This window comes from Ursus maritimus, unplaced genomic scaffold, assembly GCF_017311325.1.
Source record: "Ursus maritimus isolate PB19 unplaced genomic scaffold, ASM1731132v1 scaffold_15, whole genome shotgun sequence".
Taxonomy (NCBI): domain Eukaryota; kingdom Metazoa; phylum Chordata; class Mammalia; order Carnivora; family Ursidae; genus Ursus; species Ursus maritimus.
Window position 1 is genome coordinate 23,577,319 of NW_024423897.1, and position 20,789 is coordinate 23,598,107.

At 49.0% G+C, this 20,789-nt stretch overlaps 1 protein-coding gene across 2 annotated transcripts in view; it reads right to left on the reverse strand.

Moving 5' to 3' along the window:
- Positions 1-20,789, reverse strand: part of ABLIM3 (actin binding LIM protein family member 3) — a 107,122-nt gene that overhangs the window by 22,485 nt on the left and 63,848 nt on the right. For both annotated transcript variants that reach the window (XM_040630433.1, XM_040630432.1), the window contains exons 8-10: positions 17,092-17,179; positions 4,503-4,561; positions 1,871-1,942 (exon numbers count right to left, since the gene is read on the reverse strand). In XM_040630433.1, coding sequence (XP_040486367.1) covers positions 1,871-1,942; positions 4,503-4,561; positions 17,092-17,179 — 219 coding nt within the window. The remainder of the gene's footprint in view (positions 1-1,870; positions 1,943-4,502; positions 4,562-17,091; positions 17,180-20,789) is intronic.

The following is a 20,789-nucleotide window of genomic DNA, read 5'->3' on the forward strand; positions in this document are numbered from 1 at the left end:
TCATTTCTGCCAGAGCCTGCCCGGGTCAGGCACCACATGGGTACCAATCTGGGGGTGTGTGGGCCAAGGGAACCTTAATTGGATGGTCCCCTTGCTGAAGTAAGAGCTGCCTTTCATCATGGGATGTTAGATCTTGACCTTGAGAGCTCTTGGCGTCTTGCAAACTTGTCTCGACCCATCAATATCCAATATTCTCAGAGCTTTAGTCCAAACCTCAAAAATACTATATATATACTTCTTCTTATAGCCACTGTGTTTATAGGGTTACAAATGAGCCTTCGGTTTGGAGGCTCAGTGATTGAACAGAGGCTTCCCAACATAATTAGCCAGGAAGGAAGGAAGAGAACACGTGGAGCTGGTCAAAGTCAAACGTCCTGAAGATGATTCTAGCAGTCAGTGGGGGTGGGTGGGGGTGGGGCAAAGTTTGAAAGACCCTGCCCCCTCCAGGTTCATTGATAATTCTATTTTAATACCAAACCTCCATATTTATGAAAATCAAACCAATACTCTATCTTTCTGCCTGTTATTCTGTGTCCCGAAAGTGGTCGGATGGTTTCTTTCCTGAATTTGGAAGTCATGTTTGGAATGTTCTGATTGAAAACACAGCCCACGTGACATGTGCAGTCATTCCCCAGAGCAGCTGAAGGTGAGGTGTTATAACAGGCAGGAAAGGAGAGTACAAGCAGGGAGACACATGCCCGCATGCACGGGAAGCTGAGCCCCCAGCCGGACGGCACAATGGCAGGTGTCCCCACTGCTCTTGTCCATCCCTGTGGAGCTGGCCCTCAGAGGGGCCACTCTGAGATCTTTCTCCAGGACTCCAGGGTGGCTAACTTGTTTCATGAAGTTTACTGAGGCTCCTTAGTGGCAGGGAAGACCAGCCAGGGATTAAAGGCATTAGAGCACTGCCACATAGATACAGATACAGATACAGATATAGACATAGATATAGATCTCCCAAGTTTGCATATCCTGGTAACTCTCCTGGGGACATGCTCACTTTGTTAATAACCTTATCACGGTATAGGGCCTGAAATTTAGCTCATTAATCCTGCTGCGTCTGGCCCCATTCATAGCACTGGGGGGATAATCGTCTGTCTTGTTCTGGACAGGAATCTTCAATGGGGCTGGCCTGTGATCAAAGGGCTTGTCTTCTGTGGGAGCCGCAAGGCATTATTGACCATATGGAAGTTGCTGCCAATGATAACTCTTATGTCTGATTTTCATTTGAACAGAGGAAGAAAGGCAAGGAAACAGCCCCATTAGTGGGCATTATCCAGGAATCAAGGAGGAAACTGGATGTGGATGTGGGGTAAAATAATAATGGAGCAATGGTGGTCAGGGCCCACCCAGGGCTGGCTGGTTTGGGGGCTGTATCTATAGCTTCTTATCAGGAGCAGTCTTCCTGCTCTAGGCCATTCCCCTCCCTCCACCCCTCCTCCCAACTTTGGTCCTCTTGGCCCCTCTGACGTGGGACCTTGGGGAAGGCTGGAACAGTCCACAGTCAGATGGCTCATTTCCCTTGCTCAGCTCTGTCCTCCCTGGCTCTGCTTTAACTGACGTCTGTTTCTCTCTCAGGTCTGAGCTTAAATATTCTTCCTCAGGATTCTTCTTCCAGTGGGCCCTAGACTGTCTGTCCCTCTGTCCATCAGCAGCATCATTAGAGTACCCTGCACTTTTCTTCCTAGCACTGACCAGGACTGCGACTGCTTACTCATGGGGCTATGTGTTCAGTGTCAGGAGGACAGGCATCGGGTTGGTGCGCGAGCTAGTAGGTGCATGAAAACCTGACCGCTGTCTTTGGCTGTCCTTAGAAACCCTTTACATACCAGACCCAAGGACAAGAAGATGGCTGAATGGTGATACATACGCAGATGACTCGGTTGGGTGACCCAATGCTGGATCCGGGGGGTGAGATGGAAGTTTCGGACGTCCGCCTGTGCTGTGGGAGAGAAGAGAGAGAGAAGGAGTGAGAAGCTGTGCCGGCAGCCAGTGGGAAGGCGAGGAGGGGCGGGGGAGGAAGAAGGCAGCTCTGCAGGAACAGCCACAACACAGTTAAATACACTCGCTGGCTTTCTGTACTTTCTTTTTATTTTCTGCCTTTGTGCTCAATGTCTGAGTGTGAATGAAACTGGAAATGCACAGGACTTCGGGCTGTTGGACAGAATTTGGATTTGTGGTGTTTTGTTTTGTTTTTAAACATATTTGTAATTGACCTTTCAGGCATTTATTCATGAAACTTTTCATTTGGGCTTATCCTGCCAATAATGTATTTATTTCAACTGAATAAAATTGGTTAGCACTCATTCCTTAGCAGTTTGTTTATATAAAATGTACAAGCAGGTTAAACTTTCTGTAATTACATAAAGTACTGACTCTTTACAGTGTATCCATTGCAAATTGACATCGGCTTAAGGGATAAACTTAAAAATTTTCCCTGAACAACCGCAAAGATGTGTTCATGGCTCCCTCGGCAGAAGGAGGGGACTATGTCAGCCTTCCTGCAAGCTGGGAGACTGGCAGCATGTTGTAGTCAAAAAGCAAACAGACTGGAAACTGAGGGCCCCTAGAGAACCATGTGATTTTAGAGATCCCAGATTCCCGATCCGTAAAATGAAGGGGCTGGTCTGAGGGACTGCAAAATTGCCTGCCAGATCTCTCAGGCCACAATTTGGAATTAAAGCATTCTCCCTGGGGCTTTATAGCAGTGTCTCCCAAAGTGGTGACTCTGACCAGATGAATGTAGGGGGAGCATTTGATGACACTGGGTTGCCGTATGGGAGACTAAAATGTAAAATTGTATTTCATTCCTCTTGGTTAGATCAAGGAGGAAGTCTTAACTTAGTGCTGATGTATTTCAGCCACTGTCTCAACAGTTGTTAATTTCCGCCCTCCCAGCCTTTTTTTTTTTTTTTTTAGCAAAGAGAGTAGAGGCAACACCATCTATCTGGAATTTCTAAGATTTATTTTTAAGAAACATCTCATTTTCCTTGAATGTATTTTATGGTTACCTTCTATTTATAGCAAGTAATACTGGTTTTCCACTTGGTGATATAAAGTTTTATTTTAAAATAAGTTTTGTGAACTGAAGAGTAGTGGGTTGATTTAGAGAAGAATATTACGTATGTAATGGCACAGGTGGTACACAGATGTGGCAAAAGCATTGGGCTGTAGAAGGATAAATGAACCTGAGAAATGCCACCGAAAAGGTAGAAATTGAGGAAGGAAAGGGCAATTAGATCCTTTTACATCTTAAATGGAGAGCACTTGGAAGAAACGGGGGAGGGGGGACCTCATGGCTCAAACAAAATTATACAATAGACCAGTTCTTTTGCAAAATGTAGAGGCACTTCGGACATCATCAAGTGCCTGTCCCCAGCATGCACCCAGCTTTCTCCTTCACAGTGTCAAGGACTCAGGAGCTGGGCTCCTCCCTGCAGTCCTTGGATCAAGAACCCAGATTCATGGGGCGCCTGGGTGGCACAGTCGTTAGGCGTCTGCCTTCAGCTCAGGGCGTGATCCAGGCATTCTGGGATGAGCCGGGCATCAAGCTCCTCCGCTGGCAGCCTGCTTCTTCCTGTCCCACTCCCCCTGCCTGTGTTCCCTCTCTCGCTGGCTGTCTCTCTCTCTGTCAAATAAATAAATAAAATCTTAAAAAAAAAAAAAAAAGAACCCATTGGGGCGCCTGGGTGGCACAGCGGTTAAGCGTCTGCCTTTGGCTCAGGGCGTGATCCCGGCGTTATGGGATCGAGCCCCATGGGATCGAGCCCCACATCAGGCTCCTCCGCTATGAGCCTGCTTCTTCCTCTCCCACTCCCCCTGCTTGTGTTCCCTCTCTCGCTGGCTGTCTCTGTCAAATAAATAAATAAAACCTTTTTAAAAAAAAAAAAAGAACCCAGATTCACAGGACTTCATGGTACTAGTCGGAGCACAGTAATTCAGAAGGACGCGGGACCACAGCTGGCCCAGCGTGCGCCTGGGGACACTGGTTGTGCGCCTGCCTGCTACGTTACTGTGGGCAAATCAACACCCTCTTTAGACTTTGAATTTCTTACGAGCAAAGAGAAGATACAATTCCTTGCCCCATCTGATCCACGGGTTAACGAAATCAAATCAGACAGTGGCCGTGAAGATGCTTTACAAACTGTCAATTTCGTGTCAACGCTATTATTCTTTCTACTTATTCTTAATAAATGACGTTAGGCTGGGGAAAACCCCAGCATGTGTGCTTCAACGAGGCCACCATCTTGGTGAGTAATACTAAGGCAAAAGCCTTCCCTCAGAAATGCTAAGAACTCACAGTTTTACAATTTTCAAAGTCTCTCACATCCAATGTCTTTATCCCCTCAAATGCCCAATGAGGCAGGTGTTACCATTAAGGAAATCTAAGGATCCGGGCATACATCTGGGAGTGTGCATACTAAGGAAAGACCCCCTACTAAAGCACAGTGCCCCCAACCCGTGGCAAAATTGTGGTCTGGTATCACTACCAGCTTGCTTACCTTTAACTTCTTCTCTGCCCGGGCTGCCTGTTTGCAGATGGGGTGCCAAACCTCAGAACCTAAGGGTCAGCAAAATTACAAAGGCTCAGACCTTTCCGCCTACTAGCTCTCTCGCCACCCCTCACCCCAGTTTACTCCCTCGGCAGTACATTTGCCCTACACAGCAGCCAGCGGGACCCCCTGGTGAACCAGGCTCTTTGCTGCTCCATCGATCAGCCACTCCCACTCTTTCTACCTTTCCAAATCCTACCCATTCCTCAAGGTCCACGTCTCACACGGCATCTTCTTGCAAATTTTCTTACCTGCCAGCTGGGAGTGACTTCTCTCTTCTCTGCAATCCATAGTTCTTTGTATCTTTCTTAACACATACGATCTCAAATCACAGTGGCTTGTGGATTCATGACCCTAAGTAAATTAGAAGCTCCTCTGGACAGGGGCTGAGCTTTATTCATTGCTGGCTCTCCTGCAGCATCCAGCATGGGATCTTGCTCTCAGCAGAGGCCCCATCCATGTTTGCGGGGTGAGCAGATGAGTGGATGACTGGCAGTGAGTGACAAGTAGCAGGTGGTCAATAAATATTTGTTGAATGAATGAATGGCAGTGGAGGTGAAATAAAGCGTCGGACCATGGTGAACGCCAACCTTCCTTTCCCTTCAAAGACTTACGACAGTGTACGAGAGCTATCACACTGAAGTGTGGGGCGGGGGGGTCATGGTGTATATAGTCTGCTTGAGAGCACTGACTGTCTTGACTGCTAATTCCCAAGAGGCTCTGGACTCTTCAAATTTAGTATATTGCAAATGCCTGCATTTTATTGGGGGGGGGCTGTCCAGTTGGCCAGCCCCAAACTCAAGAGGCCAGTTTGGAAAGGCATGAGCAACAGGTGGCTGGTCACATGTTGAGAAGAAGCCCCGAATATTACACATTCCCCAAAGAAGAAACAGGTGTCCTGGATTAGAAGGAAAAGTAGGAACATATTATCCCTTTGGTGCCATCGCTCTTATTACCAGCCCGAAAAGGAAAGAAGCCAGCAAATGGTTGGATTCCTGAGTACCCAGATGGCATTTGTTTGTCTGACTTTGTTTTTAGGATATACTTTCCATTATGGTTTGTTGCCTGGAACCCCCAGGACTGGAATGCTGGCCAAGCGACAGGGTGGGGTGGGCGTGGGGAGGGGGGCGGGTGTTGCCATAAAGTTGAAAAGTTAGCTCCCAAAACGTGTTGGAGAGAAGATAGGCCCGAGGTAAAGAGCCTGGGATCTTGTTTCTGGAGCCTGGATTCTTGCCTCTGCTTGGCCCTGAACACATTCTCTCTTCCATCCCGGTTTCTTCATCGGAATAACAATGAGGTGGGATTTGGACGGTCTTGGAGATTGTGTTTATCTCCCCAATTTTAATTCTAGGCCCACTTTGTCATTTATGAGATAGATAGGGATCCTTCAGTTTTGTTTGCTGATTTTCTTGAGTTCCTTAGTAATTCAATCTGAGTTTAATTCTTGCTCACGTAAAGTGCAATGGCTCTCGGAGCCCAGTAGAGGGACCCCGGGTCTGCGGCTCGAGCCTGGCCTTCACAGGGTGTGTCTGCTCCCAAGTGTGGGTGGGGATCCTTGCTTTGGGGCGTTATGAGAGAGAGCATTTCCGGGTCCCGGGATGCTGCTGAATGCACTAGCAGTTGTTTACCCCCGTGGCTCTGCCAGGAAGCATATGTCACGGGTCACCATAGGAAATGGATGAGGGGGATACGGATGAAAGAGGCACAGGAAGGGAAAGGGGTCAGGCAGAAGTCCTCATGGGGGGCAATGATGCGTAAAGACAGGAGGTCAGACTCGATGGTCTCTCCATGCTGCTCACATAATCTGTTCTGAAATAACACTGAGGCGCCTGGCTTCCGCACTCAGCTCACAGGAAAGCAGGTTTATAGAAGTGAGTGGGGAGAATCAAAAGGGAGAAAGAAATATAATTAGAGATGAAAAGAAAGCAGAAGTTTGGCAGGTGGCAGGAGAGCATCGAAACTAAAGAGGGAAGGAACTTTCTGCTTTTGGGCAACAGACTTAGATAAATCAAGGTAAGAACAGGTAATCTGCTCACGAAGACCCCTAGCAAATGGGGGCCTGCTGAGCTTTTGCCACTAGCCAGTAGCTCAACGACAAAGACAGAAAGACAGCATCCAGAGTGAAGAAGGTCGTTACTCTCTTCCATGGGCTTTCTCCCCAGAGCTTAAAACAACACCTGGCTCATGTGTGTTTCATAAAGACATAAATGAATGACTGGCTGGATCCTACCTCTCTATTTGATTTTAGCTTTTTTTTCTTTTTTAAGAGATTTTATTTATTTATTTGAGAGAGAGAAAGAGAATCTCAGGCAAACTCTACACCAGCATGGAGCCCGACGGAGGGCTCAATCTCACGACCCTGAGATCATGACCCAAGCCGAAACCGAGTCAGACTCTTAACGGACTGAGCCACCCAGGTGCCCCCACCTCTGTATTTTAAAATGAGACACAGGCTGAAAGGCACCCAGAGGATGATGGTAACCAGGATGGAGAGAGAACCCCAAATTAGGCCATAAGGCAGGGTCTTCACCGTGGAGAAGAGAAGACGTAGCAGAATGGTGAGATAGGGTTTTGAGTATTTTCATGCCTTTCTGTGGGAAGAGCAATGAACTCGTTCTGCATATCTTGTAATGCAGAACAAGGACCAAGGGCAGCAGTTTCAGGGAAAGAAAATTCAATGTCTGGGGACTGAACGGGTCCATTCTGAGAGTGAGCTCCCTGTCCCTGCAAGTATGTAAGTACACATTGAGTGGATACGTGCACAGCAGGGATATTGTAGAGGAGAAATATAATGAGGTAGTTACACTGATGGATGTTTACTTTCCCTCCCAACTCTGGGAGATTCTGTGTTTTCATCTTTACACATTTCTCTGTATAGAAAAAAATGAATTATTTGCCCCTATCCAGTGAATTAGACTGGAATGTAGGTTCTATAAGGAGCGGGATTCACCTCTGTCTTATCTGCAAATACAGCTGCAGGGAGTGCAGATTCTCAAGAAATCCTCGTGGAGTGAGTGAGTAAAACAAAAGAAACAGGATGCGCTGTTTTAGGCCAGTTGAATTCTCCAATCTGGGCTCGGAGATTTGGACAAGCAGTACAATCTAGACTCTGATTTGACAGCTACAGTTCCAGAGTGAGTGTCTGCCAGAATATTCACTGGACTGGGGTTTGTCCAAGTGTGAGCTGTGGCCCAGTTGTCCAGAAGCCGGGTAAAATGCCGATTCCCATGGAGCCCCTGACATCAACTCCTGCCGGTGGGGCCTGAGGATCTGGGATCCTAATAAGCTCCCCGGTGACTTTGGACTCCGATGGGAGAACCACAGGGCTGAGTACTAGCTAGCACTCCAAATTCATTCCTTTGGAATGTGATGGGGTAAAGAAACCAATTGTATGAGACAGAGGGACGTTTTAACTTCTTGCAGGAAGTCAACACCTTTGCTTGTTAGACTCCTGGTTCCACGAGTCATACCCTTGGCCTCTGAGATTGTCCCTGACAGTTCCAGGTCCGTGGTTAAACCTCCTGTAAAAGTTAGGGAGTGAAGGAATTAGCTATTTCCATGCGAGCTGACTCAGAGGCCGAGATAGAATCTCCGAAACGATCCCTCAGACTGTAGGGAGGCTCTTCGTAATTACTAGAAGAGGCAGCACCAGCCTTCTCTCTCTGACTGGTCACAGCACACCCCACATTTTGGGTTATTTTTGGGGGGGTTATTTAATGTTTGGGGACCCACTCATCTTTCTGCTGGACCTAGAAATTCCATTTGCCAATCTTCTTCTTCTTCTTCTTTTTTTTTTTTTTGCATTAGTGGTGATTTTAATGCGGAAGCCAGACCTGGTACCACTGTCTTCCAGACCGCCCAGCCAGGGTTACAAACACAGCGGTGGCTGAACCCGGCCCACCCAAAGGTTCGATTTGCCCAGCACAGCGTTTTTGAGCATCTGAATGCTTTTAGACCCTGCAGGTGGCCAGTGACCCTCCCTGCTGTCTGCCTCCCGGCCCTTCTCCCCCATTTCAGCTGGCATTTGGGTTTTCAAAGCTGGATCCTAGCCAGGGTGTTCTCTCACAGCAGGTTTCTTCCCTGGATTTCTTTTGACCGTAGCAGGTGACATTTCTCCAAGTTCTGCCTGTACGTCAGCGGCACAGCCTCTGTGACCTAGACTTGCTAGGATCATGGAATGGGCTGTTTTAAAATCCCTGCCCGGACACACAAAAATGTGCTGTATCCACACAGTGGAACAGCATGCAGCCATAAAAAGGAATGAAGCACTGATACATGTGACATCATGGATGGATCTAGAAAACATTATGCTATGCGGAGTGAAAGAAGCCAGACATAAATGCCTATGCATTGTAGGATTCCATTTACATGAAATTTCCCAAATAGGTAAACTATAGAGACAGATAGCAGATTCGTAGTTGCCAGGCTCCAGGGGGAGGGGAATCGGTATGGGTCTCCTATTGGGGTGCAAATGTTTTATAACTAGATAGAGGTGGTGGTTGTACAGCGTTGTGAATATACTAAAAGCTACTGAATTGTACACTCTACAATGGTTAATTTTATGATATGTGACTTTCAGCTCGAACCAAAAAATCCCCACTTCCTGCCCCTACCAGGTGGACGGCTTCTGTAGACCACAGGATACTCTGCTCTTCTGTTATTACTAAAGGGTCCCAAACTCAGCCATAGGGAGAAGAGTGAGCCTTTCTGTTGACGCTGACATACGAGAACAGCTGTATCTTCGTCAGTATCATCTCGGGCACAGGGAAGTCCTTCCCGTGTACTGGGCAATCTCTGCATTATTTACTGTAATATTCTTCAGGGGTTTGAATGCCAGTTACATCCCTTCTTACCTGCATCATCTAGAGCTAGTCAGTTACCTCTCTGTGCCTCAGTTTCCCCCTGGTAAAATGGGGATGGTAACAGTATCTGCCTCAGAGGTCTGTGGTGAGCAGGAGAGAGTTCATATTCGCAGAGCACGCAGAACTAGGGCTGTTAGAGTTGGCACTCTGCGAGGGTCAGTTGTTGGGATTACCATCATCTACCCTCTCCTACCAAAAAAAAAATCTCTTTGCCTGGATCTAGCCTGGGGAAGGGGAAAGGAGTACCGGAGAGACCTGAGGGCAGGGCGGTAGTGTTTACTCTTCTACTCCCGGGAGCCTTGGCCTGGGCGAGCGAGGGGTGTGCCGCCCAGGGCTGGCTGCGCGGGTGGAGTGGGCGAACAGAAGCCCGGCTTCGCTGCCAGCACACCCCTCTGGGAGGCTGGCCTTGTGCCCAGGGACGAGGGCAGCTCAGGAGAAGTGGAAAAGCCTCGCTTGCCTGGCGCTGATAGGATCAAGTGGGCTTGAAGCTTCATAAAGAGGTGGAGGGAGAAAGTGCTGAGCTCCCAGGAAGCTGGTTAGCATGCAGGATAGGAGGCCGGGTGAGGGAAGGAGTGTGGCAGCACCCACGTGCCCAGTAGCTCAGTAGGAAATACTAACAGCTGATTGTAACTCATTTATCATTAGTTTTTAAAACTTATTATAGATTTATTTATTATTATTATTTATATATTAGATTATTATAACTAATATTTAGAAAGTGCCTCTGCCAGGCCTTATGCTATATATTTTAGAACAGTAGTACTTAAGTCAACACTCCCCATGATAACTAACATTTACTGACCACATAGGCTAAGCCCTGTGTTAAGCGTTGTAAATAATGACGGTAATATTGACAACAGCCAGCATTTTTGAGTACATGGCGTCATGGGGACTGGCCATTTCTACATTCCTGGATGTTTACGTGAGCTCAGGTGGGCACACCTGGCAGTGCCAGGCTTGGTGTTAAGCTTTATTGTATGTTCGTTCACTTAACACACAGCCTGGCAAGGTGGGCCTAGTGCTATCCCTGTTTTCAGATGGGGACACTGGGGTTTAGGGAGCTAAGACGTCTTGCTTCGTCCAGCATGGTCTCTTCACCCTTGCCTGGGTATGCACATAGGACCGAGTCAGGCTCCACAGAGTCTCTCCGGGACTTCTGTGCTGAGCCTGGCACGGAACGCTGCCCCTCTGTGTCCACGGAGCCCCTCCGTGTCCACGGAGCCCTCCTTCCCCAGCATGGAGGCAGCCAGGGCAGGGCCGGAGGGTGTGCGGCCACACGCTGAAGGAAGCAAGGAACAGAACCACCTGCTGACCCCTGCGGGCTCCTCAACCCACTCGTGCTGCTTCTAGATGCTTCTCAGTTCTGTGAGATGATCAATCCCCTTTTACCTAAGGTTGTTTCTGCCGCCTAAAAAGTCCAGACTAATAAAACATCTCATTGAGCTAAAACCCGAGTATCTGACAAGTTCTTGACTTGCCCGGAGGGCAATTTTGTTTCCCAGGAAATAGAGGAAGCACAGGGAAATTGCTACTCTGGACCTAATTCTGACCAACGTGGACAAATTGGCTGGCGGAGTAGATGTGACATGTAACTGGCGAGAAAATGGCCACATCGTCTCGAGTTTGAGGTTACCGGAGAGAAGAAGCAAGTTGCAAACAGACTTTAAAATACAAACTTCAAGCTACTACGCTATAATATTTTCTATAGGATTCGAGATGTTTGGTAACCCTAAAAATCTAAAAAAGATATCGCAGCTCATCCAAAATGAAAATGTAGTCTATTTAAAGTGAAATACGCTTAGTAGATTCAGACGTTAGGAGATATCAATTTAGTACAGTAACAGGATATGTTTGAAGAGTCTAAAATTATGTAGCAGGATTGGGGAAACATGAGATTTAAAGTTTTGAAGCATTACTCCTACAAGCTAAGCTGTCAGGAGAGAGATCCAATTTAAAATAACAATGCTAAACTACTAACTTAGAGCAACCCATAGTACGTCGGTGCCTTTTAAAGTGTGGTTTGATGAGACACGTAGATTATGACTGAGGGCTGGGCTTCTACACTCCGTACCAATGGGAGGCACCTGCCCTGAACATCTGTTCGCCCCATGCACCTCTTCTAAGGTACTTGTCAGAGGAAAAAGAAGCCTCCGCTCCATGTCAGTGGCGTCCCCAGCTGTGCCAGAAATACACACCTCCTGGTACCAGGACCTTATATCATCTGAACTAAAAAAAAATGTGATCCGAAATAGACACTGTTATAGAAGAGAAGGTTTTGGGGTAATGATCAAAGCAAGCTTTCAGGGCTCTGTTTTGGATTTGCAGTAACACAGAACTGAGGCTTCTCACTTGATTTGGGGCTGTGGACACCTCTGAAAATTTGACAAAACCTACGGACCCTCTCCTTAAAGAAATACACCTACATGCGAACTTTGACAAGCAATTTCTCGGAGCTTCGTTGGATTCAGAAGGCCAACTACAAACCACAGGTGAAGAATTCTGAAAATAGGGGCGACTGGGTGGCTCAGTCAGGTAAGTGTCTGCCTTCAGCTCAGGTCAGGATCTCAGGGTCCTGGGATTGAGCCCTGAGTTCGGCTTCCTGCTCAGCAGGGAGTCTGCTTCTCTCTTCCACTCCTTCTCCCTCTGCCCCTCCCCCTGCTCGTTCTCTCTCTCTCTCTCAAATAAATAAATAAAATTTTTAAAAAAAGATTTTATTTATTTATTCGACAGAGAGACAGCCAGCGAGAGGGAACACAAGCAGGGGGAGTGGAAGAGGAAGAAGCAGGCTCACAGCAGAGGAGCCCGATGCCTGGCTCGATCCCATAACGCTGGGATCACGCCCTGAGCCGAAGGCAGACGCTTAACCGCTGTGCCACCCAGGCGCCCCAACAAATAAATAAATAAAATTTTTAAAAAGAAAAGAATTCTGAAAACAAATGGGAGAAAGTGCTTTAAACAAAGCCTAGTAAGATAGGCCAGTTAACCTTGGCCCAGGGACATAACCTCTCTAAACGTTCTTGTTCTCTAACGTGGGGACATTCATGGCTGTTGTGAGGATAAAATGGAAGACTGCATTTAAGACTCTTAGTACAGAGCCTGGCACAAACTAAGTACTCCAGGAATATCAGCCGATGGCCTATTATTATTATTAGCAGGACCTACAGTTTGTTACACTTCTTCCTAACTTAGCAGAGCAAGGTTTGTCAGGATTTCCTGCCCGCGGGTTTTCATTAACTGTATGAACGATAACAGAGACCTGTTTAAAACTCAGCAGCCGAGCTCCTGGGCTCCCAGCGTCCTTCTCTCTCAGACCTCGGAACAGGGATGTGTGTAGCGTAGAAAGAAAGAGAGGCACAAAGTCTCTCCTCTTCCCTGGGTACAGGCATTTTTAGAATAAAACCAAAATCTATCTCATGAGCCACATTTTGGGTTTAGAAAAACTCCCGCCGATCCAGCAGTTGTAACCTTCGTGATTTCAGTGTGTTTTGTCCCAAGCTGCAGCCTCTTGGCTATTATTCTGCCGCACGAGATCAATGATGTGATTTCCTGGTGAAGCCCCAGTGAAGGGCCTGGACAGCAAACAGATTAGAAATCTGGCATCTTTACAGAAACAGTTAAAAGACTGAATGCACGACAGAACTTACAACAAACAGAAGAAAACTTGCTTTGGTCTCTGGGGGTCCCCAAAAGTTCTCCTCTTGACAGACGTCAGCTTTCTCCCAATTAGAGCTCATCAGAAAGCCATCACACAGTAATTAAAACACAAACAAACTGACCCGAGGAGCCTCCCGAGGCCGGCTGCCAGTGCCTCGCTGTCCCGCTACAGAACTGACAAGACTGGGATTTTAAACTTTGTAGCCTTCCTAATGCTCTCTCTCTCTCTTATGTTGCTTCATGGGGCACCTAGCACCTTCACATTCATTCTCTCTGATATTCACGAGACCTTGTGGAGCACACCTGCTCTCTGTAGGCAGGGCGTGTGGGGCCTGCCTCAGTTTCTCCACCGCATGATGCTCTTCCTCCCACCGAGGGCCTTTGCACCTGCTGCTCCCTCTGCCTCCACCATCTTTCCTCCCCTCTTCACCCTCCCACCTCCTACTCATTTCCAAGGTCTTGGCTTGAAATTTCCCTTCTTCAGCACAGCCTCCTCTGGCCTCTCAGACTAGATCAGGAGCCTTATAAACACACTCCCATTGCTCCCAAACTTTCTCTTCTCTGCATTTCTCACAGCTTGTCATTATATTCACGCTTCTATTTGATTACAGTCGGCCTCCCTTCCTGGTAGTGAACTCCACCGAGGAAGCAAGCACTCCTGCCTCGTTCCTGTCTGAGCGCCCAGCACATTGCAGAGGGCCTGGCACGTAGCATGGCCCCAGTTTGAATGTATGGATGAGAGACAGAATAATTATCCTCATTTTGCAGGTGAAAGAAGAGACCCAGAGAAGGAAGTCACTTCTCAAGGTCACAGCCCATCTGCAGGAGTGCTGCTGCTTGAACCCAGGAGTCCTGGGTCTCCTCACTTCTGTGCTGCCTGCAAGGAGAATTTTCTCGCCATTTCTGGAGACTATCATTCTGAGTCCTGGTACCCCCACCAAGGGAGGGTGTCCAAGATAATCACAGGCCCGGCTCTTAGTAGTAGCAGAACCCCCTGGTGGCTGACACCCCTAAGACACCCACAGCATGGGACGGCCTGGTGCCCCTCACTGTACAATCACCCAGCATCCCTTGAGGCAGGTCCTCGAACGCCCTGCAATTACTCCCACTCTCCCAGGAGCCAGGAGGGTAGGAATGGGGATAATTAAGGAGGAGGGTGACAGGCTCTTCTTCATCACCGAAAATATCTCCCACCTCCTGCAGGCATATCTGTCGTGGGTTCGATTGTGCATTCTCTCAAATGATCACCAAGCTGTTCCCCTCATCACTTAACCCTTGCAGCACTCTGTGAAGTTCTGGCCAGAAGCGAGGCTCAGAAGATTCTGATACAGGAGGCTGTGAGCTCCCTGAGGGCAGCAAACTTGGCAGATGAGCTCACTGCTACATCTCCAGCTGTTAAGGGAGCACACAGGCAGTGCTCCATAGATATTTGCTGAATGACTGAATGAACTAAGAGCTTTCCACATGTCACGAACTTACTCTATCTTGTAGGGGCTGTTATTAGCCTATTTTACAGGCTAGGGAACTGAGATTCAGTGTTAAGAGACTTGCTGAAGGTCAAAAACTTTGTAAGCAATGAAGCCAGGATTCAAGGCGCCAAATGGGGAGATCAGGATTGGGAATTCAGGCAGGGAGATAAAGATGTTGATTATTCTATGATGTGAATGACAGAATAGTTTCAACACTAGGAAATGTGTTTACCAGGAAAGGGGGAGAGGAATACCATGCAGTGAATTTCCAAACTAAGGGCACAGTCAAGATTCCCACGGTGGTCAGGGTCCACGAAGACATCATGCAGTGTGCTGAGACTCAGGGGGACTTCCCAGCACATAACCCAGGGCCCTGTGGCAGGAAGCGCTAGGGATCAGCGCTGATGGGAGGGGAAGGTCCAGTCCCTGCAGGGACCTAAGTAGCAGGCAGAGCCTGTCCCAGGAGGTGAGCTGGAAAGAGCCCTGGGGTGGTCATCATAAAGCCAGTCTGCCGCTGATGCTCTACCCCTCTCTGGGCCTCACAGTTCCCATCCATACACCGGGGGTTGTTACTTCATAGTCTAGGGTGACCTCTGGGACCCTTCCATCTCCAGTATCTGTCTGGCTGTACATATAAGTAGGTAGTTGTAAATTTCCAGCATCTTGGAAATGGTCACCTAGTCCAATCCAACAGAGAATTCCTGCCCCAGCATTCCCAGTGGAAGGTGTGAGATTCTCTTGACTATCTTTAGGCCAGTGGTTCTCAACAGAGAACAATTTTGCCCCCCAGGGCAGATGTCTGGGATATTTTTGGCATCAAGTGGGTGGAGGCCAGGTACGCTACTGAACACCCTGCAATGCACAGGACAGTCCTTACACCAAAGACTTCTCTGGCCCAAAGCGTCAACAGTGCCAAGGTTGAGAAACCCTGCAAAGGCACAGGCACGCGTTGCAAGTTGAGGGAGCTTGGGCATTTGCGGCTAGCACAAGCATGATAGGAAGACACACTCTCTGTAAGTGCTTCCGGGGGTCTTAGTTCTGTCCTGGGGGGAAATGTGGAGGAGGGGCCTTCCAGTGGCTATTCAAACATCTGGGGATGACTAATCGCCCAGCTATCCAACCAATCAGCCAACAATGACCACCTGTAGAGTGAGTACTTAGTGGGGTCAATGTTGGGAGCAAAAAGTCTCCGGAGAAGGCCAAGGCTTGCACCGCAAGTTGGAGGGGACCGGGAAGGAGGGAGTGTGTTAAGTTGTGGGTGGGGTGAGGGGGCACCTGAGGGGGTCATGCAGTCGGGTGCGACCCACCTGGGCCTTGAATGGCAGGATTTCCAAACAGGGCATGGGAGCCTGGAGTGTGCCAGGAGGCAGGCAAGCAGAGAGCCCCAACAAGGCCCCCCGCCCCCGCCCCCCAGCCTCACTTCTCACCTCACCTGCTCCAGCTACAGTCTCCCACTCCTGCCACCTGCCATTTCTTCACCCACCTCAGAGCCTGACAGATTTTATCCCCTCAGGGGGCGTATCCCAGCCCACCCATCCTTTGGGGCCCAGCTCCTGGCCCTCAGGGAATCCTCCCCAACGCCCACTCCACACATTCAGTGCTCTCAGAGTCCCTTACCTCCCCCCTTCATAAAGCTTATCATGATGGTTATCTGTGGGATTACTGACTGCAGCGGGGTGGGGGGGGGGCGCTCTCCCACACGGGGCTGGAGCTGGAGCTCACTAAGGCCCTGCGGCAGGGCGCGCACATGGTGGCGTCTCAGGAGATGGTTGTTGAGTGGATGGAGAAGCAATTGCAAGAGGGCTCTGGCAGCTGAGATGTTGGGTTTATTCAAGGCTAGAAACAGTCTGAGACCTCAGTGAGAGGGTCCTGAATGCGAGGCCGAAGTGCCCATACCTACAGTGGTGGGCAGCGAGGGGCCCTGAAGACAGGGATCTGCCGAGAACACTACAATATTCTGGGGGGATAGACTGGGCCGAGGTTGGAGCATAGAAGAGCCTGGGGTGACCGGGAGCCTTCCAAGAAGCCTGGGGCCAGAGGGCTGGGCCCTGGGAGATGGCAGAGGGAGACAGTGCCTCTTTGCTTCTTGAAGACTGCTGGTTCCCTTCCATTCCTTTTGGTGTACCCCAAGCAGCAGGCCACTGTGGCGCTCAGAGGGGAGGGGGCGGGAGAGGGAGGTGGGGTGGAGGCCATCAAGCTGCGGACGTCCCTGCAGCACGCAGCACAGGCATCTCTGTGGGTTCTCGACCCCTTGGCCTGGTTCAGCTCCCGCTCCCGCCCCCAGGCGGAGCCCAGGGAGTCTGCTCAGAGCACTGCCCGGGAAGCAGGCCAGCTGGGCTGCGGGGTGGAGGCGCACAGGGACAGAAGGCAGATTACATGTCACTTCATATTAGCCACACCGGCAACTTTCCCAAACCACCCAGGGAGGGGCGAATTAATTGCAATTCTGAAGACAAGCCAAAAACAAAAGATAACACCGCAATGAAGGAGACCGTACCTCCTTCCCAGACGCGGGCGGCTAGGGCTGCCTTCCGGAAGGTCTGATCTGCTTACCTGTGAGGTACATCTCCTCTCCTTCAGTGAACATCTGGCGGCAGCGGACGCACCGAGCGCAGGTTGGATGGTAGTGCTTCCCTCCTGCCTGTGGAGATAAAAAGAAGGAGGAGGAGGTCAGAGGTGGGCCTGCTGTCCAGGGAGCAGGTCGGGTTTGAACATCTCCTGGGCACATTAGCGCTGCTGGTGCCTTCGGGACCCTAAGGCTGGTGGGGAATCTACCCAGGGGAGTCCAGAACCGTCTAAAAGCCCACCTAGGAACCTTGGTGATTCCATACTGTGGGTCCCTGAAGGAGGTTCAGGGGACTTCCCTGGCCACCCACACTTCTATTGTGCTGGTGGAAGGACCCCCTGAAGGCCACTGGTCCCACCTCCTCATTTCTAGATGAGGAAACCATCTTGCTTTGAGGACATCCCAACATTTCCCCAAGAACGGGGCCCTTACCACTGGCAGTACCTGAGTGACTTTGAGTGGTACATGGACCTGGGATTTAATGACAAGGGATCAGTGAAGAAAAGGCCCTCCTTTTCAATCCCCTGCCAATTCTTGTTTTATTATTTTTTAAAAATTTTATTTACCTAAGTAGTCTCTATACCCAACGTGGGGCTTGAACTCACAACCCCGAGATCAAGACTCATGTGCTCTTCTAAGTGAGCCAGCCAGGCGCCCCGAGGTCTTCTGCTTTTTTCAACGACAGAGTACCAGTTTGGTGCTAGTGTGTCTTTGACATCTACCTGACACTTACTAACATAGCTTTTAAAGAATTAGAACAGGTCTGAGGCTTGGCACGTCCACAGCCAGAGAATCTAGTTAGAGCCACATTTAGTTTTTGGTTATTGGCAACATGGCCCGTGATCTTGGTTTACCTGCTACTTTTTTTTTGTTTTGTTTTTTTGTTTTTTTTTTTACTTGCAAGTGAGCCAACTTAAAGACAAATGAAAGCATTAGGTAAGAATGCATATACGAGGTTCGCAGACATGGCAAAACTTCTGAGAGTAGCACGTGAAGGTTTGGTGGACAAATAATGGGCCCCACAAAGGCAGGACCTGCTGGGGAGTTTCTGACCCGGAGGCTCCGGCCTGCGGCTGTTGCACCCCAGTGCCTCGGCCCCATCCCCAGCTCACCCCAGTCTAGTTTGGGTGAGCTCCCTTGACCATTCCCACTTTCCTTTCCTACAACTATTTCAAATAGAAATGAATGATTTGCAGCTGCAAATTCTTCTACGGGGGAAGAAACAGCCTCAGAGAAGGTTATAACTCTAGTTGTCACTGGAAACCAGTAGCAACAGAAGTTGGACCCAGGAGGGCAGGTCACCCGGGAGGGTAGGTCACCCACGTAGCATTCACTTCCACGCTGACCGTTCTGACACTACGATCCCAGCCCAGAGGGCTTCGTATGCAGGGATCCTTCAGCGGTGGCTTCAGACTCCCCATATGGAGGAACTCAGCCCAGCGATGGGGTTGGAAGGTGGGGCTTGTTTTGAAGGTACACTTGACCCTTGAACGGCATGGGTTTGAACTGCATAGGTCCATTTACAGGTGAGCATTTTTTTTGACAAATACAGCACTGTAAATGTATTTTCTTTCACTTGTGATTTTCTTACTAGCATTTTCTTCTCCCTAGCTTACGTTATTGTAAGAATACTATATATAATACATACTTCACACAAATACGTGTTAATTGATGTTCGTGTTATGGGTGAGGCTTCCAGTCAACAATAGGATACTAGGAGTTAAGTTTCTGGGGAGTCAAAATGATATATGGATTTTCAACTGTTTGGGGTCGGCACCCCTAACCCCGTGTTGTTCAAGTATATATTTTGCATGTTACGGCAAGGTTAATTTGGGGGGATATGCCTGAGGGCAATTGATGGATATTGGGGGATTGTTAAAGGCCCTTCCCAAGCTGTCACTTGGCGGGATGCTAATGGGTTCCTTCCAACTCAAAAATTATAATTGCAATTGAATAATGCTGATGGCTTATTTCTGAATCGTTTTTGGGGTGGTAGATGGGTAGGCATGGGCTTATCTATTCTGGAGATGCTTGATTTATTCTAAAAACTTAGCAAGAATGAACAAAGGGCAGATTTTTCAAAAAAGAAAAAAAATCTCCACTGTTCCTGTTTCCGCGTGGTTTGCGTGGCTCCCACCAACGATAAAATGCCCTTATCATCATCAAAGCAAACCGTGTTCAAACTCTGGAAGGAGCCTGCTATCTTCCCTAGCTGAGATGTCGTGGGACTGATTCTCTCCTACCATGACAAGGATAATCGGTTTAATTAGTAGCCTCTTCCTACTTTGTGTCTCTTTATCATCATTTCAATTATAGACCTGTTTTCCAGGGAGGCAGCGCCTTGGCAAAAACCGAAGTTTGGCATCTTCCTAAATGTCGCGCCCCATCACCCCACCAGGGCCGAGAGAGGCTGAGACGCTGCACACCATCTCAGCGACAGCTTGGAAGCAACTTGAGGGAGACAGGCTGCTGGAGCAGCCGGCACCAACATAAGGGAAACCAAGTCAGCGAGGTAGGATGGGACATTCTGTCTGTTAAGAAACCGAAACCAAGAAAATAGTGCAGAAATATGGGGCATATTGGAGAGGGCGGAGAACCAGAGCAAGGTCAGGAGAGGCGGTACTCGATGGTGCGGTTCTCCTCGGAGAGGACACAGACTAGGAAGAATGGAGTGGGACTGTCACCCAGCATGCTGACCTCTGTCACTGAGGTAGGGCTTGTGGGGTGGCCTAGGGAGGGAATGGGAAAGGGGAAATGGAATTTAATTACGTGTCTATTGTGTCCCTGAAAATGCCCTGGGCCCTATAGTGGGCAAGTGTTTTGTTTTCTTGGCCAACATCCTTCCCCCTTCTTCCAGGAACAGCACCAGGCCTTCGCTGGGTGGGACTACTCTTTCCCCACATCAGTCCGTGTAGTTAAGTAGGGCTGACCCCACCCATAAGTGTATTCTAACTCTATGGTCATAGTTATTGTTTGGAGATGGGTCTGAGGTTGTCCAGTGAGAGCCAGTCCTGGGCTGAGCTCTGAGAAAAGAGAAGCTCTCCTTCCCCTGGGGGATGCTGTCTGATAGGATGTAAGCCTGCTGTCCAGCTCTCCCACCACGAAGGAGAGCCCTCCTGAGAATAAAGCCAGCACAGGACAAAGTGGAGCCAGGATGGCAGGATACTTCAAATGCATTCGTTTGAGTGCTGGATCCAGCTGGGCCTGAAGCAAGACCTCCTTCTGGGCTTTTTATTATGGGAGCTGATAAATTTCCTTTTTGGCCCGAGCCATTTGAGTATAGTTTCTGCACCTGCAACCAAAGTCCTGACTACCTGTAAAGACACTCCTGTCTGTGTCCTTGACTCTCGCATGACTACCCTACTCACAAGACGTCTGACAGTAGATGTGCGTGAGGGGTGTTCCAGAGCAAGCAATCACTGAGCCACCAGTGGGGTGTCCCACCGCTTAACTCAGTTCTGACACTATTTACCTGGACCGAGCGTCAGACCCCACGGGTTAAGGGCTCTGTCTCACAGGGCTTCCCTCCCCCACTTCGGATGCCAATCCCAAGTCCCAGGTTGTCACCTGTGCTTCTGACCGACTGGCTATAAACTGGGGCTCCCACGACCCCCAAGCTGGGTTCGATAATTCTCTAGAATAGCTCGCAGAACTCAGGGAAACACTTACCTTTACCTGGGAGAAA